Source organism: Erythrolamprus reginae, chromosome Z (assembly GCF_031021105.1).
Source record: "Erythrolamprus reginae isolate rEryReg1 chromosome Z, rEryReg1.hap1, whole genome shotgun sequence".
Lineage (NCBI taxonomy): Eukaryota > Metazoa > Chordata > Lepidosauria > Squamata > Dipsadidae > Erythrolamprus > Erythrolamprus reginae.
The window spans coordinates 131,263,357-131,289,848 of record NC_091963.1 but is presented as its reverse complement, the minus strand read 5'-3'; the positions used below and the strand labels follow the sequence as shown (position 1 = coordinate 131,289,848).

Sequence of the window (26,492 nt, the reverse complement as noted above, 5' to 3'; positions counted from 1 at the left end):
CTCTATCTCTATCTACTCATTTACTTATCCATGTACCTATCTAGCTACCTTTCTATTCATCTATCTATCTATCTATCTATCTATCTATCTATCTATCTATCATTCATCTATCTATCTATCTATCTATCTATCTATCTATCTATCATCTCTCTATCTATCTATCTATCTATCTATCTATCATTCATCTATCTATCTATCTATCTATCATCTATCTATCTATCTATCTATCTATCTTTCTATCTATCTATCTATCTATCTATCTATCTATCTATCTATCATGTTGAGACTCTAGAAAGAGTGCAGGTTAAAACATATGAAGAATGGTTGCAAGAATTGGGTATGTCTACTTTAATGTAAGGAAGGACCAGGGGTGACATGATAGCAGTGTTCCAATATCTCAGGGGTTTCCACAAAGAAGAGGGAATCAAACTATTTTCCAGAGCACCTGTGGGTAGGACAAGAAGCAATGGGTGGAAATTAATCAAGGAGCCTATACTGAGAAGAAATTTCCTGACAAAACAATTAATCAGTAGAACAGTTTGCCTTTAGATGTTGTGGATACTCCAACACTGGAAGTTTATAAGAAGAGATTAGACAACCATTTGTCTGAAGTGGTATAGGGCAGTGGTTCCCAATGTGGGGCCCATGTCCCATGGGGGGGTTGATTTTTAGTGGGGGCAATTAGAACCTTTTTTAAACCAAGTTAATGGCCTTTTAGGCTTCCTCCACATGAATAAGAGTTCACTCTTTCAATAGTAAGATACGTCATGGGATCCCTTCCTGTTATTCTATTGTTTTTCAGGCAGAGCAAAAACGTGGGAAGAGACAAACTGGCCGAGAAATGAAGATCCGGATCTTAGCAGAGCGACGAAAATCTTTGAACATAGACAATTTAGGCGAGCATGAGCTGAGGTAGGACCCAGAGGAGAACTGTGTGTGATCACATTCCTAGAGTGGGGTGGATACTAGGAGACCTGGGCTGAAGGGTGCTGTGGCATTACTGGGGGATCATTTATTTTCCTGTGTCTCCAGGGAAAAGGCCAAGGAGCTCCATGAATGGATCCATCATCTAGAATCAGAGAAGTTTGATCTGATGGAGAAACTCCGACGTCAAAAATATGAGGTCAGAAGACAAGGGGTTTGGGGAAGGGAAGCATGAAAGCAGGTTTTGTCTTTTGAAAGAAGCTGTTAAAGATGAAACAACATGTTCAGAGGGGCATCGTGAAATGCCAGAAAGTTATAACTTTCTCCCAAGCTAATAAAATTTATTGGTTAGAGAATGGAAATCTTTTCAATCTTTTACAGTAACTCCAACTTATGCATCTTCTAGGTCAGGGGACCCCAAACTTGGCAACTTTAAGACCGGTGGACTTCAATTCTCAGAATTCTGCAGCCAACTGAAATCTTAAAATTGCCAAGTTTGAAGACCACTGTTCAGAATAGAATAGAATAGAATAGAATAGAATAGAATAGAATACGTATTTAATTGGCCAAGTGTGATTGGTCATACAAGGAATTTGTCTTGGTGCACATGCTCTCAATGTACATTAAAAAAAACCCATATATTTGTCAAGAATCATGAAGTACAACATTTAATGATAGTCGCGGTACAAATAAGTAATCAAATCATATTAGGAACCAGTCAATATAAATTGTAAGGACACAAGCAACACATTTACAGTCATACATTCATTTGTGGAAGGCGATGGGTGATGGGAACGATAAGAAGATTAATAGTAGTGCAGATTTAGTAAATAGTTTGACAGTGTTGTGTGCCTCTTAATCCTAATGTAAAATTTTGTTAATCATTCTTAGAGAGTGATTAATTATCCCCATCTGGTCTCCTGATCAAACATTTCAGTGGTTTTTTGCTTTTTAAATAATTTTTTTGATGTCCTTATATATGTAATGAAATTTTAAAATGGTAAGAAGTTTCAGAAATATCATGGCTTTCCCTGTAATCCCTTCCCATGGAAAAAAGTAACTGGGGTATTTTTAAGATAAAGTGTTTACAGGTAAATCCTCGACTTACAACACTAATGAGCCCAAAATTTCTATTGCTAAGCAAGACAGTTGTTAAGTGATTTTTGCCCCATTTTTCATCCTTTCTTCCCATTGGTGACGGGTGAATCACCGCAGTTGTTAAATTAGTAACGTGGTTATTAAGATAATTGAATTTTTCCCATTGACTTTGCTTTTTAGAAAGTCACAAAAGGGGATCACATGATCCCGGGGCAAATACAACTGTCATAAATATGAATCAGTGCCAAGTGTATGAGTTTTGATCATGTGACCAGGTGATGTTGCAATGGTTGTAAGCGGGAAAAAATGTCATGTCTCATTTTTTATGCTGCTATAATTTTGAATGGTCCCCAAAAGAAGGGTTGTAAGCAGGGGCGGTTTCCCATTACTGCTGCTAACGATGCACTGCATGCACACAGCTTCTGTTCTGCATGCTCATGCATGTGTCCCAGTGTAGTTTTGCTTCTGCACATGCGCAGGAAGCAAAATCTTGCGAGGGGCTGCATGCGTGTGAGATTTTGGTGAATTTTTTTGCTTCTGCGCATGCACAGAAGCAAAAATATCATGAAATCAAACGTGCATGCATGTTTCCATTCACAAGATTTTGCTTCCTGTGCATGCGAAGAAGCAAAAACACACGGGGATGCGTGCATGCGCACGCAGGAGAACGGGAGCTGCACACGCAGTGCAACCTTCGCTACTGGTGCATGGTCCTTATCCGTACAGGTAGCAACCCAATACTGGTTGTAAGTCAAGGATTACCTGTATACAGAAAGGCATGGCCTGTTGGAGGACACAGCATGTGGCAGTGATGGCGAACCTATGGCACGGGTGCCACAGGTGGCACGCAAAACCATATCTGCTGGCACACAAGCCGTTGCCCTAGCTCAGCTTCAATGTCCATGTGTATGCTGGCCAGCTGATTTTTGGCTCGCCCGGAGGCTCTTGGAGAGCGTTTTCGACTTCTGGAGTGTCTCTGCGGAGAGAGGGGAAAGCATTTTTGCCTCTGGAGCCCGGGGAGGGCAAAAAATGGACCTACTGGACTCACCAGAATTTTGGAAATGGGCTGTTTCAGGCCTCCAGAGGGCCCCTGGGGGGTGGGGGGGCATTTTTGCCATCCTCGGGCATTGAATTATCGGTGTGGGCACTCGCACATGCGTGATAGCACACACACAATTGCTTTTGGCACCCAAAGACAAAAAGGTTCACTATCACTGGCATATGGAATAAGGAGCTGTTCTAAAAAGTCAAAAGAATCTAAATAGAGGTAGTCCTTGATTTACAATAGTTCATTTAATGACCATTCAGAGTTACAACAGCCTGGGGGGAAAAGTGACATGGTCACATGATCAAAATTCAGACACTTCGCAACTAACTCGTATTTATGGTGGTCACCAAGTTCTGCGATCATGGTCTAACCTTCTGGCAAGCAAAGTCAATGGGGAAGCCAGATTCATTTAACAACCATGTTACTAACTCAACAACTGCAGTGCTTCACACCCTGCTGTTCTGTTCGGGTCGTATGCGACCCGAAGCCAAGTTTGAGTCCCTGTAAAAAATTTTCCCTGCATATTTGAAACTTGAAATTTCATGCTGGTTCATCATTTCATTTCAGGGGTTCTCTCTATGAGAATTTTTTTGGGGGGGTGGGGGGCTTAGTTTTTGCTGGGCAAAAAAAGTTACAAATCTTATGTTCCTGGGTCACCCTGACCCGGACCGAAAACTCTTCATTTGCAGTGCTTATGTTTGGTCTTTTTGAAAGCTTTTTTCACTTGGAAAGTAGTCTGAACATTTCTGCACACAATGATATGAAAATTGAAATGAAAAAAGTAAATCTTATTGGTTTATTTTGCGGATATAATGCACGCCCCCCCCCGTTTTTGTGAAAAAAAATTCAATTTATGGATAGTTTTGCTTGCAAAATGCATTCTATTTTACTGAAGTTGGTGTGGGATTGGTAGCTTGAACATTTCTGAATATAAGAAAAATATAAAGGAACTGAACAAAATGATTCTTACTGGTTTTTTAACATCAGAAATAAGGCCTCCCCTCCCCCCTCAGCTGCTTGCAACCATTTTCACTTTTTATTTTTTTATGCTCCAAATCCGAAATATTCTTTAAAATCTTAGGCATTCATTTACTCAATTTAACAATGCTGACCATCAAAAAAATATTTGTGGGGGTGGGGGAAAATTTTTTTTTCTGGGCAAAAAAAAAGTCACACTTAGTCTGTTCGGGTCATATAGACCCGGTCCAAAATGATTTTTTTAGGCACTTGAATTTGGTCTTTTTGAAAACCTTTTCAACTGGAAAACTAGTTTGAACATTTATGAACATAATGATATGAAAATTGAACTGGAAAAATTGAGACTTATATTTTTATTTTGATCAAAAAGCCCCTCCCCCCATCCTTTTTTAATTTTGTGTCAATTTCTATTTTTTAAGGCTACAAATCCCTAAGGAATTTTCCCCAAAAAGGTTTGATATACTAAATTGAACATTTCTGAATATAAGAAAAATATAAATGAACTGAACAAAATGGTTCTTATTGGTTTATTTTTGCCACAAAAGGGCCACCCCCCCCTCAGCCTTGCTGTGTGCCATTATTGTCACTGTTTATACATATTTGTCTAGAAATATTTGGAATATCCTTTTGAAAATCAACCACATTTTACTAAAAAAAAGTATGTAAGTTTGAAATTAACAGCATAATTTTTATATAAATTGAAATAATTGAGGCATACTTTATGTGCAAAATAAACCAATATGCATCAATTTTTCCAGTTCAATTTTCATATCATTATGTTCAGAAATGTTCAAGCTACCAATCCCACACCAACTTTAGTAAAATAGAATGTATTTTGCTAGCAAAACTATCCATAAAGTGAAGACTATTTAAAAAAAACGGGGGGGCGTGCATTTCATCAACAAAATAAACCAATATGCATCAATTTTTCCAGTTCAATTTTCATATCATTATGTTCAGAAATGTTCAAGCTACCAATCCCATACCAACTTTAGTAAAATAGAATGCATTTTGCAAGCAAAACTATCCATAAATTGAAAAAAATTTCACAAAAACAGGGGGGGGGGTGCATTATATCCGCAAAATAAACCAATAAGATTTACTTTTTTCATTTCAATTTTCATATCATTGTGTGCAGAAATGTTCAGACTACTTTCCAAGTGAAAAAAGCTTTCAAAAAGACCAAACATAAGCACTGCAAATGAAGAGTTTTCGGTCCGGGTCAGGGTGACCCGGGAACATAAGATTTGTTACTTTTCTTAAACAGAACAGCAGGGTTAATAATAACTGCGGCCAAGCAAGGTTGTAAAATAGGGCAAAGCTCACTTAACAAATCTTTCACTTAACAGTAGAAATTTTGGGTTCAGTTAGGGTGGTAAGACGAAGGGCTACCTACTCTCTTATTCTCTCAAGTATCTCAAGGCCACAATTAATTCCACCATTGTCCATCTGCTAGAACGACCAAAGAATCCGATACATAAATATCCTGCTGCCTGGCCAGCCCATTATAATGCCAGTCATCTTTCTGAAGCCAGCATGAATATATCTACCCAGCTTCTGTTCTTAATGCCAATCTTAGCTAAATTTGTCATAAGTTCTGTCAAAAAATGAATTACTTGGATACGTTACCGAGTAAGCATGGTGAACTATTTATAGTTGCTTATATAAAAAGGAAATGTTAAAAGCCAGTTATTCTTTAAAAATGGAGCGTTCTATGATACTGAAATCAAATTAACATCACTTGCATTCTGTTTTTTTCTCTCCCCCTCCAGATCAATGTTCTGTACAATCGCATCAGCCACGCCCAGAAGTTGTGAGTAACTTGTGTGGGAATGGGAACAACATAAGCACAACTTTTCTAACTCAAATTCCCCTTCCCCGGGGGTAAAATACACCTGCCTGTCCTACCAGCTCATTAATGTGCATGGGCAGAGGGTCAAAAATGGGATGTGAGGACATCTCAGTTTGGGGGGACACAGCTCCTGCCACCAATGCTACTGGCTTTCTGAACTACCCGCCACTGGCCCTACCAGTTCTCGTGAGTCAGATAGAGTCAGCCCTTCCCCTTATTTTTACACCCATAACTAGAGGTGGGCTTCAGCCAGTTCACACTGATTTGGGTGAAGCAGTTGTTACATTTTTGCCCAGTTCTAAGAACAAACTAATCCCACCTCTGCCTGGCCCCACCCACCCCACCAATAGCGGGTTGCTACCAGTACGGATAAGGATGCCGCACTTGGTAACGAAAGTTGCACTGCGCGCACAGCTTTACTTCTTGTGCATGCATCCCAGTGTGTTTTTGCTTCTGGGCATGCACAACAAGCAAAATCTCGCAAGGGGTTGTACATCTGTGTGAGATTTTGGTGATTTTTTTTTTGCTTCTGCACATGCGCAAAAGCAGTCTACGGAGAGGTGCGGCATACAAATCTAATAAATAATAATAATAATAAAAATCTCCGAAATCTCTCCTGCACGCACGCATTTCCTTGCAAGATTTTGCTTCCTGTGCATGCCCAGAAGCAAAAACATGCTGGGGCACACATGCGCATGCAGAAGAGATAAAGCAGGAACAGGGATCTGCCCTTGCACCACGCCATTCCCAGGATTCCCCCCACACCCTGTTTTGGCTTCCAGGGTAGTGCAGGGGGCCTCCCAGGCCCAAAATGGGATGCTAGGGGGCATTGCACATACCCTATGCCCAGTTTTGACTGGCAGGAGGCTGCAGAAGGCTGAGTGCTGTCTTACATCTGCCCATGCCCACCTGGCCACATCCGCCCACCCAATCATTAAATTGTGTGTGAGAGAGAGACAGACACAACGCACACACACACAGAGAGAGATAATAATCTTAATCTTAATAATCTTAAATAAATTAAATGTGATGTATGGTTGTGATTGAATTGGTTGATTGGTTTTAATATAATGGGTTTTTAGTTTGTAGTTTTTAACTAATTAGATTTGTTTTGTATGCATTGTTTTGTATTGTATCTTGTGAGCCGCCCCGAGTTTTCAGAGAAGGGTGGCATACAAATCTAATTAATAATAATAATAATAATAATAATAATAATAATAATAATAATAATAATGCAATATTATTGTCTGTTCTATAACTTTCAGGAATAAATGCATATTCATGTCTTAGAACTTTTGGGTTGAATTTTTACACAGAAATTACACATCTCTGCGTGAATATTGTACGAAAATGTTTGTTGTTAATAACCACACGTTGTAATATATATGTGTGTGTATATATTCTCTCAAACAGCAAAAAGGGTGCTGGAAAAACCAGGCTTGGTGGTCGCTGGAAGTAAAAGGGAAGGAAGTCAGCATGTGGAGCCCAATTTGAAAGTCTCCCTGGCAACAGAAGTGACTGCTGATTACATCTCATCTTCTTTTTTCCCTTGTGTTGCTTTGTGTTGAATTGAATGATTTTTGTCCCACTCCCTGACTCCTTGTCATATGCCTCTCTGACCAGTCCTGTGCCACAAGCCACACAATAAATCAACCTCTCTTCTTCATGAATCAATTTCTTTCTGATATCAATGATTGACACAAATGGAACAAATAATTATTAAATTTATTAATGAAACAGAGCGGGGAAAGGTTAAAGTTGCAAAGTGATGGAAACTGAAAAAGTGTGTTGACTAACTTGCACACATTTTTTTTTTGCTCAGCTTTATCAACATCTTTTCTGACTTCTGGTGGAGATGCAGTATCATTTACAGCAGTGTTTCTCAACCTCAGCAGGTTCAAGATACATGGACTTCAACTCCCAGAATTCCCCAGGCAACATGCCTAAAGTTGAGAATCAGTCTTGGAGGTTCTATTTATAAGTACAGAAGCCAGCCTCTCCTTTTTTTTTTTTTTGCTTTTGTTTATATAAGTGAAGAGTTTATCATCTCAAAATTGTCTGAAGTCTCAAAACTCCAATTTGAAACCCCTGGATCACATTCTAATTATAATCTCTCCAAATCAGAAACATTGCTTTCTAACAATGGGGAACTCTGCAAAAATGGGGAAGGAAGGGAGGGAGGATCCTCTCTGGCCTCCCCCTCCTCAAAAATTAAATCTTAATCCCATCAATATCTATGATAATGTAGGTATTGCATAGGGCATTGTCCATTTGAAACCATCCTTCTGCCATCTCCAGACACTTCTCCACCCACAAACATAAGAACAATCCTCCAAGCCATCAAAGCTGGCCTACTTCTGTTTTGTCTGTCACAAACCCATATTAAGATATTTATCAGAGAATAGATGATTAACAAAATAGCAGACATTTTTCTGAATGTGGGAATACATTCCGCTCCGAGTCTCTGGAGAGCCGCTCCGAGTCTCCGGAGAGGGGCGGCATACAAATCTAATTAATAATAACAGCAACAACAACAACAACAACATTCAGTACATGGTTAAAAATACAGAAGAAAAAATAATTTTTAAAAAAACCAGGGAGTGGGAAGATGTGGCTGTTGTACACCCCACCTTTACCTTCATTGTTATACAGATGTGAAGGGGTATTTGATGCTGCAACGCCATGCTATGGAATTCCACTTTCAAGGTTGTTGGCATCATGCTCTCTCTCTCATAACAAGGCAAGGATCACCTCTCAGATCCAGATTATCAAGACCTCAAAAAAGTGAGGAGGGTCATAGTTTGGATCATCTGGAAGAACTTATGTAAAAGATCTCTTATTCACTTGATTCAATCCATGGACTGAGAATTCTAAGTATTACCACAAGACTCTTCACAGTTGTTGCTTCCGAACCATCCCACAGAGAGACAAGATTTAGACAAATATGATTGACTATCAGCAAAAAGTTGTGTGAAAAGGTACCAAGAGCTTCCCAGGAAGTCATTTTGCCCATTTCTTTCCAATGTCTAGGGAATCATCCTGGATCAGTGTTTCCCACCCAGCTGGCTAGCACACTGTAACTTGAACTTCAAGTATCTGAAGTTGCTAAGGTTGAGAAACATTGCCCTATACAGTGATATATTGCATGAACATCTACAGAAGCAATGTGAGTGGAAGAGTATTAATATTGGTTCTTTAATGCCATATACCTACTGTGTAGGCTCAGAAATAACCTGTTACCCATGCTAGGTCAGATACATTCTATGTCTTGCTCGCTTGGGATTTCTGGGTAGCTTATATAAATTAGAAGTACAGTGATACCTTGTCTTACAAACTTAATTGGTTCCGGGACGAGGTTCTTAAGGTGAAAAGTTTGTAAGACGAAACAATGTTTCCCGTAGGAATCAATGGAAAAGCGATTAATGCGTGCAAGCCCAAAATTCACCCCTTTTGCCAGCCGAAGCGCCCATTTTTGCGCTGCTGGGATTCCCCTGATCGCAGCATCGCAAAAACACAGTGGTCCAGAGGTGGGGTTTTGAGGACTTTGGTGTTTTTGCGATGCTGCGATTTCACTGATGCTCCCTTCACTGGGAAACCCCACCTCTGGACTTCCGTTGCCAGCAAAGCACCCGTTTTTGCACTGCTGGGATTCCCCTGCTGGGATTCCCCTGCAGCATCACAAAAACACGGAAGTCCAGAGGTGGGGTTTCCCATGGAGGGGAGCCTCAGAGGAATCCCAGCAGTGAAAAAACGGGTGCTTCGCTGGCAACGGAAGTCCGGAGGCGGGGCATCCCAGCGGTGGCGGTGGGTTTGTAAGGTGAAAATAGTTTGTAAGAAGAGGCAAAAAAATCTTAAACCCCGGGTTTGTATCTCGAAAAGTTTGTATGACGAGGCGTTTGTAAGACGAGGCATCACTGTACAGTAATTCTCATAGGCTTCAGATAAAAGAGTTTTCATCATGTCGGCGGCTGTATTTATGCATATGGACAAAGTAGTGGGGAAGAAACAAAGGAAAACAGGCTTGGAACTGCATAAATGCAGTATAAGAAAAACAGAGATTATTTAAAATTTAGGGAACAACTAAGTAATTCTGAACTCTCAAAATTTGGACAATTAGAGGAGGGCAATGAGATGCTGAAGAAAAAAGAAACCTCTCTTTGAGGTTCCCCAGTGGTCGAAAATGAGCAGCCCAGATGTAGTACGTAATTCCATACTGCTCAGTTCCTTTGGCATCCCTATAATAGTATAATATACGATGATGATGATGATCATCATCATCTATCGTGTTTGAAAACGACCTTGACATCTAATGGGTTGTGGGCTATACGCGATGTGTCCGCAGGTGGCTATAAGGCCTAGACGGGCACGAAATATTCTGCCACATGTTGGGGAGACGCGTGGGCACCCTTGCTATATATTTTATTACATTGTTACATTATATTATTACATAATACATAATACATACATAATATATATTATGTATGTATTATGTAATAATGTGATGTAATATAATAAATATAATACAATACAAAATTATATTATATTATATTAATTATATTATATAGTATTGTGTTGTATTTTTAATATATTATACTATGCAATGTATAATATATAATTGTATAATTTATAAAATACAATTATACTATTATATTTATATAGCATAAATAGATAGACTGTTCTCTTAGAGGGAGCAGCCAGAGTAACAAATGCACTCTGTACTATACGTACTTCTTCCAGTTCTATGGGTATTCAATGACATCACCCTTCAGAGTCCCCAAAAAATGTCAAAAAATGTTTAGGGCGAGGGACCATAGACAACTTCAGCTCCGCCCCATCTTCGGAGAACCTTTAGAAGGGTCCCCCCCTCCCACATGCTAACTTCGTAAACCCCATAAAAGCCATTCTAAACAACTGTGGAAATTGTAAACGACTTAGTAGATAGGAAGTTAGCTCCGAATCTCCCCTCGGAATTGGAGCATTTTAAAAATAATGTTAGTACTGTATTAAAACTCTTCTCACTTCGTATGGACTTCATCTCCCAGGACCCCTTGCGGGAGAGAATAACAATAGCGGGCAAGACTATTAAACAAAATTGAAAAAAAGAGAGTTCCATAGAGATAGGAACAGAGAAGACTAGAATGGTGATATGTTTCTTAAGGGAGAACTTCTGTTCCAGAGTAAAGGTCTGGAAAAAATGTATGCGACGTGTATATAAATTGTAAAGTTTAAAAGAGCCAGTGATTAGAAATTGTGATCAGAATTATGGAAAAACGGAGATCAATAACTCCCCTCACACAGAGGAAGAAAAGAACCGGGCCAAAGACTCCATTTCCCTTCATGCCACACGAGCTCTCCCCCCTTTTTTTCCCCTCCGTTCCCCCGCCCCTGCGTTCTCATCTTGCTCCCCCACCACCCACTTTTCCTTTTCGTGTGGATACGGAAGCCGAGAGGCGTTTCCTTCTGCTGCTTTTCAGCCTACCGAGGTGCTGGGCCGGGAGGGCCGCCCAGCCGGGCTGGCGGCGCCGGTGGCTGCAGCAGAGGAAGAAAATGGCGGCGGCGCTGCTCTCCCTCTCCGAGGGAGAAGGAGCCCGGGCGCGGCGGAGGGAACAACTCCGTGCCTGGGCCGAAGCCGAGGCGGCTGCCGCTGCTGCTACTCTCCTCCCGACCCCGCCTCCCGCCGGAGACTCCGCGCCTTCAGCCGCTCCGGCGGGGTTGCCGGCGCCCCTAGACCAAGCGCCCGGGATGGGCTCCGGAGGCGGCCGCCCGCGCGCCGTCCGTTTCGATGCGGCCGCCGAGTTTCTGGCCTGCTGCGCCGGCGCCGAGTTGGAAGCGGCGCGGGAGATGCTCCGGGCTGACCCGGCCGCCGTGAACGGCACCAACGCGGACGGCATCAGCGCTCTCCACCAGGTAGCCCTCCGCGGTTGCGAGCCACGAATCTCTCCCCCCCCCCAGTGCCCCCACACCCTAGAGGGAGCCCCGCCGTCCTCGTTGGCATTTCGGCGCTTCGAATCCCTAGTGCAGGTCTCCTTCGTGAGCAGGAGGTTGGACTAGATGACCTCCAAAACCCCTTCCAATTCTGTTATTCTGTTACGTTTAAGCTTCCTCCCTTCTCGGCTTTCCTCTTTTGTCTTGGCCGGCCAAAGCGCCTGCGGAATGGGGACAGGTTTCCTCTGAGATTGTACAGAGTGCCTTTGTCTCCGGGAAGAACATCAGGGGCGTCTCTCATGCCAGCTCTCTACGAGGAGAGTTTGCAATGCCTCTTCCTGCACTGGGTATATCACAAATGTCTGAGCTCGGGTTTGGAGAGGGTTATTTAATAGAATTTAATTTAATTCATAGGCTGCCCAACCCCTTACGAATCTGGGTTTTATGTGTTTTGGAGGCCCCCCCCCCCCCAAGAAAAATGCTTTCCTGCGGTATTTTATTTCCCAGCCCGTGATGGTCTTTATGTGGGACCATATCTAGAGAGAGAGAGAGGAAATCTATTCCTCTGGTCGACTGCCGTTTTTTTTTAAAGGCCACCCCCATACTTGCACATTACCTGCCATCCCAATTGGCAATTTGAGTTCTTATTAGGCAGGCGGCGGCAGCTTTTGCTTTTGAAAAGTGATGGCAACTCCAGCTTGCAATTGAATAATAATGTATGCAGGTTGCACGTGCAGAATGAAAATGAAGGCATGTTCCTCTTTGCTGTAGCAGTTTGGGAGAAAATGTTATTTTGGTGCAGGGTGGCTGCCTACAGTGATTTACCAATAAGTGGGGAAATAATTTCTTGGTCACTTGGCAACCTAAGGAGGGGGGAGGCATTCTTCTATTTCGAATTTAGTAATCATGAATCTGAAGTACAGCTGTAGCATGTAACGCCGGAGTTCCGTCAAGACTCCCAGTGATCACAGATGTTCTCCATGACAATCTAGCCTATTCTTTTCAGTCTCCTTACCATAACTGAGCTGCTGCCCGTTGTCACTTTCTATTTTTTTCCACCTTCCCCATCATTAGAGCGTTTTCCAGGGAGCTGGGTCAGAATGTGCCTAAAGTAGGAGAATTTAAGCCTGGTCATTTGTGCTTCCAGTGGAAAACTCTAGGCTGATATCATCCAGCATGTGAAGGGGGAAAAAAATTAAAACCTCCTCAGATCTGTTAGATTTTTATCCTGTCTTCATTACTTTACATTCAAGGCAGTAAACATAATTCCCTCCTGTTTCCCCACAACAGCAATCCTTTTGAGGTAAGTAGGACTGAGAGAGATGGACTGGCTCAAACATTGTCAGCTGCCTTTCATTTTATTTATTTATTTTATTTATTATTTAGATTTGTATGCCGCCCCTCTCCGAGGACTCGGGGCGGCTCACAGCAGGGAAAAACAAATCATAAATAATCTGAATACATTTAAAACATTTAAGATTTAAAAAGAAACCCCATATAGTACATACACACTCACAAGCATACCATACACAATTTAAACATGCCCAGGGGGAGATGTCTTAGTTCCCCCATGCCTGACGGCAAAGGTGAGTTTTAAGGAGTTTACGGAAGGCAGGAAGAGTAGGGGCAGTTCTAATCTCCGGGGGGTGTGGGTTCCAGAGAGCCGGTGCCGCCACAGAGAAGGCTCTTCCCCTGGGGCCCGCCAACCGACACTGTTTAGTTGACGGGACCCGGAGGAGGCCCACTCTGTGGGACCTAATCGGTTGCTGGGATTCGTGCGGCAGGAGGCGGTCTCGGAGGTATTCTGGTCCAATGCCATGAAGGGCTTTCATGCCTAAAGTGGGAATAGAACTCACAGTCTCTTGGCTTCCAGGCCATCACTTTAACCACTACCTCAAATTGGCTCTCTGTAGAATAGAATGGAATGGAATGGAATGGAATGGAATTCTTCATTGGCCAAGTGTGATTGCACACACAAAGAATTTGGTACATATGCTCTCAGTCAGCAGTGGGCTACAAGCCGGAATGCTAAATTGCGCTCGCCGCCATGGCTCGTAAGTTCTTGCAGGACCAGCACGATTTTGCTGCTGCACTTGTGAAGGTAGCAAAATTGCGCCTGTGTTTCAGCAAGGTTTTACCTGCGGCTCCGTGCGTGATTTTGCTACCTCCGCAGGTGCAGCAGCAAAATTGCGCTGGTCCTGCAAGAACTTATGAGCCGCCGCGGCGAGCACAATTTAGCGTTCCGGCTCGTAGCCCACCGCTGCTCTCAGTGTGCATAAAAGAAAAAGATACACTTGTCAAGAATCATGAGGTTCAAAACTTAATGACTGAAGTGATCCATATCTGGAGAAGTTGGGAATTTAGAGAAATCCTAGGATCTTGGAACGCAATTCCTCTTTCCCTCTTGGTTTTTAGAAGTCACTTTCCACACAGAAAGGACAGGTGATTCCTTCTGCTTGCACCCTTGAAAGATCACACAAGTTCATCTCTGGCTCTGCATTGGTGGGTTCTCAATGTGTTCGTACACAGACCCTAAAAAGAATGGAAAGGGTTTGCTTTTACACCACGCTTTAATTTCCACCATTGTTTGCAGAACATTGGAACCATCCAACTGCCAGCTTGTAATTTCAAAGGCTGGGTGTGCTGAGCCAAATGTCTTATCATGGCTTGGTGCAGATTGCGTAATCCACTAAGATTGGCTTCCCATAGCATAGTGAACCCAGAGGCATTCTGAGTAAAAGAAAGTGCTGCCTTTCCCTGCAGCACTTGCTGTCTTCATGATGGCTAAAGAAGATGCTGTTTGGCAGGTCCTGAAAAAAGGTCAGTGGAGAAAACATGAATTAGAAACAGGAGGCCTTTAATGCTCAGCTAATTCATTGCATTATTTATTTACCATATTTTTCGGAGCATGACACGCACCTTGGTTTTGGGAAGGAAAATAGGGAGAAAAAATATATATTTATCAGGTATTCATCTGGCTAGCGTCCTTAGTCTGGTCAGCTTCAGCATATTATTTTATCCCCTGGTTAGAGCTGGGAAAGAAAACCTTTTTAGGAGGGAGTAGCAATGTAAACAAGCCTGCAATAACTTAGGGCTGGTGGAAAAAACCCTTTGGAAAAGCTACATTCAGAGTATAAGACGCACCCAAATTTCCAGCCTCTTTTAGGGGGATCAGGTGCATCTTATACTTCAAAAAATATATGACACCGATATCAGTCTTGTACATAAGCATGTTACTTTACTGTCCCAAGGTTTTCCCCAATATTACATGTATATATGTGTATTATATAGTCAACCGTAGCAAAGTTGAAGCCAAAAAAATTTCTTTATTTACTTTTCTGGTCACCTGGAATTGATTGCAAGCAACCAAATGAACTGCTGTATATGTGCTGAACTCATTTTATGAGACACATTTACATAGTATATCAATGTAGTGGTAACTCCTTACAGCGTTATCCTGCTAACACAGAGACACAGACACACACACATATTTTTCAGAGTATAAGAAGCACCTAGATTTTAGTGGTGGAAAACAAGAAAAAAAAGTATGGTATAGTAAAATATTATTTAATAAAATACCAGTGTAGCAGAATACCTTTTACAAATAAGTTTACTTTTTACAACCATGTACACTTTTTATAAACTTCAAACATGACAGCTTTATGATTTGTGGACTTCAACTCTCAGAATTCCTCCACCAGTCATGTTAGCTCAGGAATGGAAGTGGAAGTCCACAAATCTTTAACTTGCCAAATTGGAAGACCCTTGCACCTCTAATCTTTAACCCAGGGGTCTTCAGACTTGACAGCTTTAAGACTAGTAGACTTCAACTCCCAGCCCCTCTTTTGCAAACAATGGGCCGATTTTTGCTTTTTCTCAAAGATTGGATGGACAAAGGGTCTGGGAAGCCTGCAGGGAGCTCCGGGGTGCTGGGGGATGGCAAAAATGAGCCATTTTTCGCACGTTTTTTCACAAAAATGGATCCATTTTTGCCTTGCCCCAGTTCACAGGAGCTTTTTGCAGGCTGCCCAGACCCTTTGCCCACCTCATTTTTGTAAAGAAATAGGTAAAAAATGGCCCATTTTTCATAAAAACAGGGTCGTTTTTGCCATCCCCCTGTACCCAGGAGCACCCTGCAGGCTTCCTAGACCCTCTGTCCAAAAATGGGATGCAGGATGGAGGCTTCAGGAGGGAGAAAAATGGCTGCATTTGGTGCATAAGACGCACCAACATCTCCACCTTCTTTGGGGAGGGGAGGTACATCTTATACTCTGAAAAATGTGGCATTGGTTTGGACATGGTAAGTCTTTTAGATCAATTTCACCATTAATAAGAGAATTAAAGGGTGAACAAATGCTGAATTTCCACATTGTTTTAAGCCAGTTTTCATTAATCATGGCATGTTGAAAAAGCTACAACTGATGAAACATATTTCCTTGCTACTGGTGTAGCAGTTTTCTCATCATAATACTAACTCAAAGAAAATGACCTTTTACTATGATAAATGAATCCAGCTTTTATGTGCTGGCTTTCTTAATGGTAAGCTAGGTTTCTTTAAAATCTCGACTGTTATTCTGTTTAAAAGTGGACAGTTATAATTTTTCTGAACATGGTTTGCGATTATCCAAGCCATGTTTCAAACTCCTACAATCCTCCTTTTCCTCAGTGCCCTCTTCCTTGGCGCTCTCTGAACTAGGTGGGGGGTTTTGCGCTTTCTTTCATTATCAAATTAGATAACATCATCAATGCTAGATGATATCGTGTCTAGCACTGATAATGTCACTTAGTTTGGCAATGCAAGGAAGTCACCAAACTCGGAAGCACCAAGGACCCCAGAGTTCAACCCTGAAGTACAAAATTTATCTTCTGTTGGTCCTCCTTCCTTATTTCTTGAACAGTCAAGTTAAAACTATTATTTCAAAGAGAATGGTAAAATATCATTTTCCTGGGTGAAGGCGAGCATCACAATTCCCACTGTGGCCAACAATGCTCGTTATCACAAGTGTGTTTAATGCTGTAGCGCCCTAAGTCTTGATTTTGCTGCAGTGTAGATGATGGACTGAAGGACTTTCATCACACTGGTGGGTTCTGATTGGTTGGATATCTGGAAAGGGTGGTTTTTATTTCCAGGAGAAGGAGATAACAATTATCTTGCTTCTCCTTCCCTTGACAACCACGGCTGGTAACCACAAAAATCTAGCCAGCAATCTTTATATTTGTGACCTTTCATTGCACTGAAATTGATCTCATACCTGAATATTCTCCCTTTGTACTTCGCCAGGTACAAAGCAATTAATACTGGGACTAACTGATTAGAACAGAGTATCTGTTAAAAGGTTGCCTATATTGGATTCATGTTTGTTAAGGAATATTACTGATTGTGGGCAAGGTATCTCCGAGACCGCCTCCTGCCGCACGAATCCCAGCGACCGATTAGGTCCCACAGAGTGGGCCTTCTCCGGGTCCCGTCAACGAAACAATGTCGGTTGGCGGGCCCCAGGGGAAGAGCCTTCTCTGTGGCGGCACCGTCCCTCTGGAACCAACTCCCCCCGGAGATTAGAACTGCCCCTACTCTTCCTGCCTTCCGTAAACTCCTTAAAACCCACCTTTGCCGTCAGGCATGGGGGAACTGAAACATCTCCCCCTGGGCATGTTTAATTTATATATGGTATGCTTGTGTGTATGTCTGTTAGTATATGGGGTCTTTCTTAAATCTTTAAATCTTTTAAATTGTCAGATTATTTATGATTTGTTTCCACGTGTTGTGAGCCGCCCCGAGTCTTCGGAGAGGGGCGGCATACAAATCTAAGTAATAAATAAATTAAATAAAATAAATTTGTTTGCTGTTTGAATTGCAGTTTATTTTGGATTCCTTCACCAAGTTCCCATCAGAGGCAAGGAAAAGTTGTCATGCCTAAAATAAATCCCTCTTCCCTGGGTTTCTCATTAGAAGGCAGTGGGGCTGCTGTCTCTTCAGTATCGTTCCACCCCACCCCCTTTAATTTCACTCCTGTGAAATTTTTCCATTACTTCATCTTCTTGAAGCAGTTTGGCTTCTTGCCCTGCTCCCCATCTCCAGATACCAATTCATCAAACGGGCTAGGTAGTTGGGGAGGAATGGCTCCTGCTTTCTCCCCTATCAGGTTTACTGTTCCAGATGACATGAGGAAGTGGTTGGTTAGACCAGTGTTTCCCAACTTTGGCAACTTGAAGATATCTGGACTTCAACTCCCAGAATTCCCCAGCCAGCGAATGCTGGCTGGGGAATTCTGGGAGTTGAAGTCCAGATATCTTCAAGTTGCCAAGGTTGGGAAACACTGGGTTAGACCATGACATGATACAGGTAGTCCTTGAGTTAACAACCACAATTGAACCCAACATTTCTGTTAAGTGAGCTGGGGTGGCGCAGCAAGTAGAGTGCTGTACTGCAGGTCACTGAAACTGACTGTAGACCTGTAGATCAGCGGTTCAAATCTCATCACGAGCTCAAGGTTGACTCAGCCTTCCATCCTTGCGAAGTGGGTAAAATGAGGACCCGGATTATGGGGGCAATAGGCTGGCTCTGTTAAACAGTGCTATTGCTAACATGTTGTAAGCCGCCCTGAGTCTGAGGAGAAGGGCGGCATAAAAATCGAATAAATAAATAAAGTGAGTTTTGCCCCATTTTATGACCTCTCTTGCCACAGTTGTTAAGTGAATCACTGCAGTTGACAAGTTAATAACTCGGTTGTTCATTGAATCTGGCATCCCCATTGGTTTTGCATGTTAGAAGGTCACAAAAGGTGACCCCATGATCTTGGGACACAGTAAGGGTCATATATATATATGAACTGGTTGCCAAGCATCTAGGTTTTAATCACAGGATCCTGGGGACGCTGAAAAACGTAAGTGCTGTTGTAACTTTGAACAACCACCAAATGAACGAAGGATTATCTGTCTGCCACTTTTTCTTTCAATTATTATCATTATTATTATTATTATTATTATTATTATTAATTACATTTATATGCTGCCCAACTCCTGAGGGACTGGGAGTTGTCGCAGGGAAGGATTAAACATTCAAATGGAATTGGAATGGTGATGCTTTGCACATTGCACCAAGTGTTTATGTTTCCTTCAGTGTTCTGGAAACTATGAGTGTCGCCTCTGGTGTGTGCCTGCTTCTTGGAACGCCAGCCTTAGCAGCATTCCCTGGATTATTCAGCATAATCAAGAGACTGTTTGGGGGTGATAGAATTGCCATTTTGAGATAAACTGAAGGCCTCTCAGCTAGTCTAGCTAACATCAAACTGGCGGCCTCCAGATGCTGTTGGGACTTGGGAACTTTGCAAACTTACATCACACAGCTGGAAAGTGTCATGTTGGGGAAGCCAGCTGCAGAAGGCTGGAACTGATTAAGAGATTCAAAATACAGAAAAGGAAGTAAGATAAATGCTAGGAAGAGGTCCTCAATCATATTTTTTTATTTACTTGGATGTCGGTCAGAAGTGTAGTAGTTGCTTTCGTGGGATGGGGATAGGTGGATTTAATGGGGATAGGTGGATTTAATGGCCTTTGTAAGGCATAGCGCTAGCTGAAATAGAACATTAATAGATGAACGGATAATTGTTTTACTGTGCACGGATATGTCTCCCATTTTTTATATTGAGCCGAGGGCCACAATTGAGGGTTGGTTTAGTTTCAGTATCAGATAATATCACACACAACACAAAGATTGTAGAAGAAATGACAAACTGGAAGTAATCAGGATAAAGCTAATGATTTTTTAAACTTTCCTCTAATGTAGCGGTTCTGAACCTTTCTAATGTCGTGACCCGTTAATACAGTTCCTCATGTGTTGGTGACCCCCAACCATTAGTCTAGTGTCAATTCTCCCAACAGAGCTTTAAGCTGATTGGCAGGAAGGACACCCTCACTGTAAACGCCTGATTGGTCAGATTGTAAAAATATTATTATTATTATTATTTATTAGATTTGTAGGCCGCCCCTCTCCGCAGACTCGGGGCGGCTCACAACAGTGATAAAGAACAATATGTATTGACAAATCTAATAATTTAAAATCTAAAATAGCAATTGTACATTTAAAAAATCTAAAACCAAGGAACCCCAATATAAAAAACATACATACAATCATATCATGCACTAAAACTACAAAGGCAAGGGGAGATGTCTCAGTTCCCCCACGCTTGACGACAGAGGTGGGTTTTGAGGAGTTTACAAAAGGCAAGAAGGGTAGGGGCAGTTCTAATCTCTGGAGGGAGCTGATTCCAGAGGGTCAGAGCCGCCACAGAGAAGGCTCTTCCTCTGGGTCCCGCCAGACGACATTGTTTAGTCGACGGGACCCGGAGAAGGCGAACTCTGTGGGACCTGACCGGTCGCTGGGATTCGTGCGGCAGAAGGCGGTCTCGCAGGTATCCTGGTCCAAGGCGCCAGAATAGAAGCTTTAGTTCCTAACACCATGGGAAATTTGTCTTTTCTCATGGTCTTAAGCAACCCTGTGAAACGGTCATTCAACTCCCAAAGGGGTCCCGATCCCCAGGTTGAAAACCACTGCCCTAGTGCCAAATTAAAAGTTATACTTCAGGACAACCTTTGGAGAAACTTGAAGGCCACATCCAAAAAGCAATGGTGTAAGGAGCCTGGAAAAATCTTAATTTTTTCAAAAGAAACTGCTCTGCATATACTTTAACAGTTCCCCTATTATTTAAAATGCAACCAATGCTCATCTTCTAATCTAAGCTATGAACACAAAAGGTGATCCTATAATACAGCCCTGGGCAGGAGGCAGCTTGGCCCTGTTAAGGTAGTCATTTATGGAGCCACAACCTGTTTTCCAACTGTTCCCATGATTGGCTTGGGAACTGGTTATTCTCGGAGCCCAGAGACTTTCTCCTTGCCATGTATTGCCAGAAGTCCTGGATGCTTATTCCTTGTGCCAGGTTGCCCTCTGACTTTCGGCAAAGCAGAATTTAGAAGGGTTATAGGAGCACATGACCTGTGCACAGCTGGAAATATGTTGTTGGATGAGGCCTGTTTCTTTAGTTTCCCTTGATTCGGAAGAAGAAGTTGGGGGGGAGGGAAGCCTGGGAATTGTGCCTAGAACCTGTTTCCAAAGTGTAGCCATAAATACTCAGAATAGTGGGTAAGCTTGAGACAGATGGTTCGATATTTGTATGGCTTTTTTAATCGGGGTGCGTCCTTCTGTTTTGGAGGATGAGTAGCTTCAACTGAGAATTTAAAAGATCAAAAATCTGAGAAGCTATATATCATCTATTGAACGTGTAGTAGTTTCAATTTAAACCAGCTTATTATTTTTCCCCTTATCATTGCTAATCCTTGTAATTTTGAATAAACCCCATTCAAATAAACACTCAAATAGGTACTATATGGTGTGGAGATACTTTAGAATCCGCTAGAGTTTTTCAATGTGTTGGAGAATTTATAAAGGACTCTGGTTTAATCAGAATTCAGATATTACAACATTTTTTTTCAGGTTGCGAACATTTCATTTAAGAGGGAACTATATATATTTAGATGCTGCAGTCTTTGGAACAGACAAGTAAACAAGAATGTTCTTCTAAAAATACATGATTTCCCTGAGGCAGGGGCATTTTGCAGGTGGGTGGTTCACACTGAGAGAAAATCCTGGCACATGGCCATAGCAAGCCTGGGATCCTCATCTCTTACAGCGTTGTTACCATTACTCATGCTCCCTTCAAGTGATGTGCACTGCTTTGGAGGAGGATCGGGGCCTGGGATCCTGGGCTCATTAGATAGAAGCAGGGCCTAAGGAGGAGACCCTGGCATGGGTCAGTTCAGGAATGTTTCTTGCACCTGAAATAAATTGTTCTCCTTTTGGTGAGGAATAAAATATTTGCCTTCTGAACAGAGGCTACTAATGCTGGTCCACCCTTGGCTTGTGAAACAGACGGCATCTCTGCTTCTTACCTCCTGTGTCACTTCATCCAAGTGGACAGTCATATCTTGATTTCTCAAATTGGTCTTTTTGACCAAGAGAAGAAGAGAAGGTTTTTGGGGTGTTTTTTTTTTTAGTTGATGGAGTCTCATATCCCAGGTAGAAATAATTTAGTGCTGCACCTTATGATTCTTGACAAATGCATATTTTTCTTTTATGTACGCAGGAGAGAATATGCACCAAAGACAAATCCCTTGTGGGTCCAACCACACTTGGCCAATAAAGAATTTTTATTTGAATCCATGTTTTCAAAAACCAGGCCATGGTTTTCTTACCTTCTGGAAAACTTTGAAGAGGTGGAATCTGATATTTAGCTCCAGCTAATCTGTCTTGGGTGACTTCCTTTTCCAGCCATTCCACCGGACTCATTATACAACATAAATTAGTCTACTCATTTATGAAGGCAACCAATGCGATACAGGTAGTCTTCAACTAAAAGCTGCAGATGAGACCAGAACTATCGTTGCTAAGCAATGAAGTTTCTCAATGAGTAATGCCTGATTCGTTATCTTTTTGGCATGGTTGTTAAGTGAATCATACAGTTGTTAAGCAAACTGGCTTCCCCCATCGACGTCACTTGTGGGAAGTCATCTGAGAAAGGGATAGGATAGGATACAGTACAACACAATACAATACAATAGATGTTTTTATAATGTAGTACGTATAATATAATAGAATACTTGTTATTATAATAGCTGCAGAAACTACATGTTGGTTGTCCATTGCCAGAAATTTCATTTTAATTGTGTGGCCATGTGAATGCGGTAATGTTGTAAGTCACTTTTTCTGGGACCCTTTTAATTTTAACTGTCATTAAATGAATAGTCATAAGTCAAGGGCCAGGGGTGAAATGCTCCTGGTTCACTCATACTTGTCAGTCATCAGCGAGCCAGTCGTGAAGGGAGTGTGAGGCTCCCCCCAACTGTCCGGACACCACCATTTGGGTTCTTTTACCATCTGCATATGCGCAAAGCGTTCTGTGCATGTACAGAAGGTAAAAGAAATGGCACCGGGTGGGCGGAGCCTCACATTCCCTTCGCGACTGGTTCTCTGATGACTGACAGGCATGAGCAAACCAGAAGCATTTCACCCATCAAGGACCCACTTGTATAATAATTGGGAAAAGCTAAGAGCTCATCGAGGTACACTGGGTGTCTCTGTTGTTATAAATTTCTCATACGTAAACCTAGGAAAATAGAATTGAATTAATGAAGGAATATTCAAGAGGGAATCTCAAACTTTGTCCTGGTAAAGGGGAAGATTTCAGTCTTCTACAAATCTCTGCCGCCCCATTGCTGATAAACCAAATGTATAATATAATATTCACATGTTCTGCCTAACAGGCAGTGCACAAATTGTTGCATTGAATTTCTATAATCCAAGTTGCTAATACTGTATTACAGTACTCTTGTTTTCTTAGCATGCATTTTTGAAGCATTTTATTTAAAATGGAATGTATACAGCAAGTTGGATCGATTTAAATCACACTTTAATTCATGTTTTAAATCTTTCGGCAGGAAATCTGATTTAAATGTCTGGTTTCAATTTGCCATTGTTCGTTCATGCCCCCCCCCCCTCCCCAAAGGTGTGAATTTGATAGCCAAATTGTGTTACTTGACAACACGCTATTGTATTTTAGAGTCTACTGTAAGCCATATGCAGTGCACAAAATAAATGGTGTTCTGTAATCTCTGTTTATCAGCATCAAGCTGCAGATATTGCTGCAATCTGCCAGGAATGTTAATTTTGCTCTGCTTTAAAAAAAAAAAAAAACTTTATTTCCTATCGTACAATGAGCCAGAGTTTGCCAGCATTCTCCAATTACTTTTGCTGGCGCCTTGCACTTGTGGCTGACAAACCACACCCTATGTTTTGTTCTTTTGCAGTTCAAGAAAAAAAGATTTGGCTTCTCTTCTCCAGTTTGGATGACACTAATAAATTATAGATGGGGGTCATTTGTGGTTTAGACACACCTGTTGGAGGTAGGAGCTAGTGGGAATATTGTGGGCTTGTTATGCTTGTTTCCTAGTTTATTTAATCTGGGATTCTGGAAGATTGTTATGTCATCTGAACCAACTCCTATAAGCATTGAGTAACAACCCTCTTGTCCAACTTTTTTTCAGTCAAAGAAATGGTGATTAAAAGCTCAGAATATTTAAGCAGCAGGTTCAACCAGCTGAGCTAAAGCTATGTTTTTTTCTTTTTTGAGAAAAGACCCCTTGGCACAGGGGTGAAATGCTCCCAATTTGCTCGTGCCGGTCGTGAAGGCAGTGCCAGGCTCTGCCCACCCGCCTGGATGCTGCCGTTTGAATTATTTTACCATCTGCGCATGCACAGAATGCCCTACGCATGCGCAGAGGGTAAAAGAACCCAAATGGTGGCATATGGGCGGGTAGGCGGAGCCTCACACTGCCTTCGCGACTGGCTCTCCGACGACCGATAGGCACAAGCGAACCAGGAGCGTTTTACTCCACCTTAGCCAGGATTGTTTCTGTAACGTGAGGAGATCATACAGCCATGCTGTAATGTGGTTTGCTCTGACCATGATGTGTGTATAAATCCAGCACTTCTGGAATAGCATCATCAGTGGGTGGGCTACTAGCCAAATGCTAAATTGGGTTGGCTGTGGCGGCTCGTGAGTGCTTGCGGGGCCAGGGCGATGTTGCTTCTGCACCTGTGGAAGTAGGAAAATCGTGCACGAAGCCACAGGTGTGCCTGTGTTTTGGCATGCGCGGAAGCAAAAAAAACCTTGCCGAAACATAGGCGCACCTGCTGCTCCGTGCACAATTTTGCTACCTCCACAGGTGCAGAAGCAAAATCGCCCTGGCCCCGCAAACACTTTAAGAGCCGCGGTGGCGAGCCCAATTTAGCGTTCCGGCTAGAAGCCCGCCGCTGAGCATCATGTAGTGTTTAAGTCACCTAAGTAGGGATTGCACTGGCTATGGCACGCTTATGATACAAGGTAGTTATTTATTTGTTTATTTATTTATTTTATTTATTTTATTTATTTTATTTATTTTATTTATTTTATTTATTTTATTTATTTTATTTATTTATTTATTTTATTTATTTTATTTATTTTATTTATTTTATTTATTTTATTTATTTTATTTATTTTATTTATTTATTCTATTTGTTTGTTTATTTATTTATTTATTTCATTTATTTGATTTCTAGGCCGCCCTTCTCCAGTGGACTAAGGGCAGGTTACACTGTTGTTTTTGAAAGGGCTTAATATACATATTTTTCTCTACCATATAGCTTGGCTGCTGGGTATCAAAAATCCAAATGGCCACTAGGGGGCTGCAGAGATGAACAGGAATCTAGAAACATTTGCTGTCCTCTAAGGCAGTGTTTTTCAACCAGTGTGCCGTGGCACACTAGTGTGCCGTGAGACATGGTCAGGTGTGCCGCGAAGCTCAGAGAGAGAAAGAAAGCAAGAGAGAGAGAAAAAAAGAGAAAGAAAGAGAGAGAGAGAAAGAAAGCAAGAGAAAGAGCGAGTGAGCGAGAAAGAGAACGAGAGAGAGAGAAAGCAAGAGAGAGAGCAAGAGAGAGAAAGAAAGAGAGGGAGGGAAGGAGAGAGAGAGAAAGACATAGAGGGAGGTAAGGAGGGAGAGAGAGCAAAAAGAGAAGGAAGGAAGAGAAACAAAGAGGGATAGAGAGAGAGAAAGAAAGAGGAAGGAAGGGAGAGATAATTTTTTTGTCCAAACTTTTTTTAGCCCCCCCCATCCCGCTCAATGTGCCCCAGGGTTTCGTAAATGTAAAAAACGTGCCGCGGCTCAAAAAAGGTTGAAAATCACTGCTCTAAGGCAGTGTTTCCCAACCTTGGCAACTTGAAGATATTTGGACTTCAACTCCCAGAATTCCCCAGCCAGCGAATGCTGCCTGGGGAATTCTGGGAGTTGAAGTCCAGATATCTTCAAGTTGCCAAAGTTGGGAAACACTGCTCTAAGGGCATTTTTGCAGGCTACATCTAGTAATGCTTACAGGATTCAATATTTGTATAAAGTCTCAGTTTCAAAATTCAGCACATGGCATGATTCAGATTGGCCGCAGAGAAATGGTGGAGCTCAACGTTTCTGTTGCTGAGTTGAGGCAATTAATTGTTAGGGGTGAATTTAGCCTCATTTTACCACATTGTCTCAGTTGTGAGTGAATCACTGCAGTTGTTAAGTTGGCACACATGGTTGTCAAGTGAATCTGGTTTATCCATAGACTAGTCAGAAGGTTGTAAAAGGTGATCATGTGACGGTGCAACCGTCGTAAATATGAGTGACTTTGCCAAGAGTCTGAACTTTGACCACACGGTCACAGGGATGCTGCAACGATCATCAGTCTGGGGGGGGAAAAAACCACAGTCATAAGTCACTTTTTTCAGTGCCATCGTAATTTTGAATGGTCACTAAACGAACTGTTGTAAGTCGAGGACTGCCTGTAGGTGTAGGTGTGAGAACAGCAGTAGGCAAAATGCCTTGACTGCCCCTGGTGCGATGGCCACTCCTCTTATTCTTTCTCCTGGACGCTGGCCTGGGATTGACGCATTCAGCAAACTTGCTCACGTCCTCGGGGAGTTGCTAGAAATGTGCAGCACCAAAAAAGGCACGATGGGCTGATGTTTTAAAGGGTGCAAAGCAATCCGTCGAGCCTGGGACCTTTTGTCCTTAGCTGGCTTTCTGAGAAGATCTTCAAGT

The 26,492-nt window shown here is 42.1% G+C and overlaps 2 protein-coding genes across 3 annotated transcripts in view; both read left to right on the top strand.

Annotated features, from left to right (window-relative positions):
* TNNT1 (troponin T1, slow skeletal type) overlaps window positions 1–7,570 on the top strand; it is a 32,451-nt gene extending 24,881 nt beyond the window's left edge. For both annotated transcript variants that reach the window (XM_070729357.1, XM_070729359.1), the window contains exons 8-11: window positions 803–912; window positions 1,033–1,123; window positions 5,821–5,861; window positions 7,314–7,570. In XM_070729357.1, the coding sequence (XP_070585458.1) occupies window positions 803–912; window positions 1,033–1,123; window positions 5,821–5,861; window positions 7,314–7,359 (288 nt within the window). In that variant the 3' untranslated portion in view covers window positions 7,360–7,570. The remainder of the gene's footprint in view (window positions 1–802; window positions 913–1,032; window positions 1,124–5,820; window positions 5,862–7,313) is intronic.
* Window positions 7,571–11,145: 3,575 nt separating this feature from the next.
* PPP1R12C (protein phosphatase 1 regulatory subunit 12C) overlaps window positions 11,146–26,492 on the top strand; it is a 69,453-nt gene continuing 54,106 nt past the window's right edge. Inside the window, exon 1 of the mRNA XM_070766818.1 lies at window positions 11,146–11,807. Within this exon, the coding sequence (XP_070622919.1) occupies window positions 11,163–11,807 (645 nt within the window). The 5' untranslated portion in view covers window positions 11,146–11,162. The remainder of the gene's footprint in view (window positions 11,808–26,492) is intronic.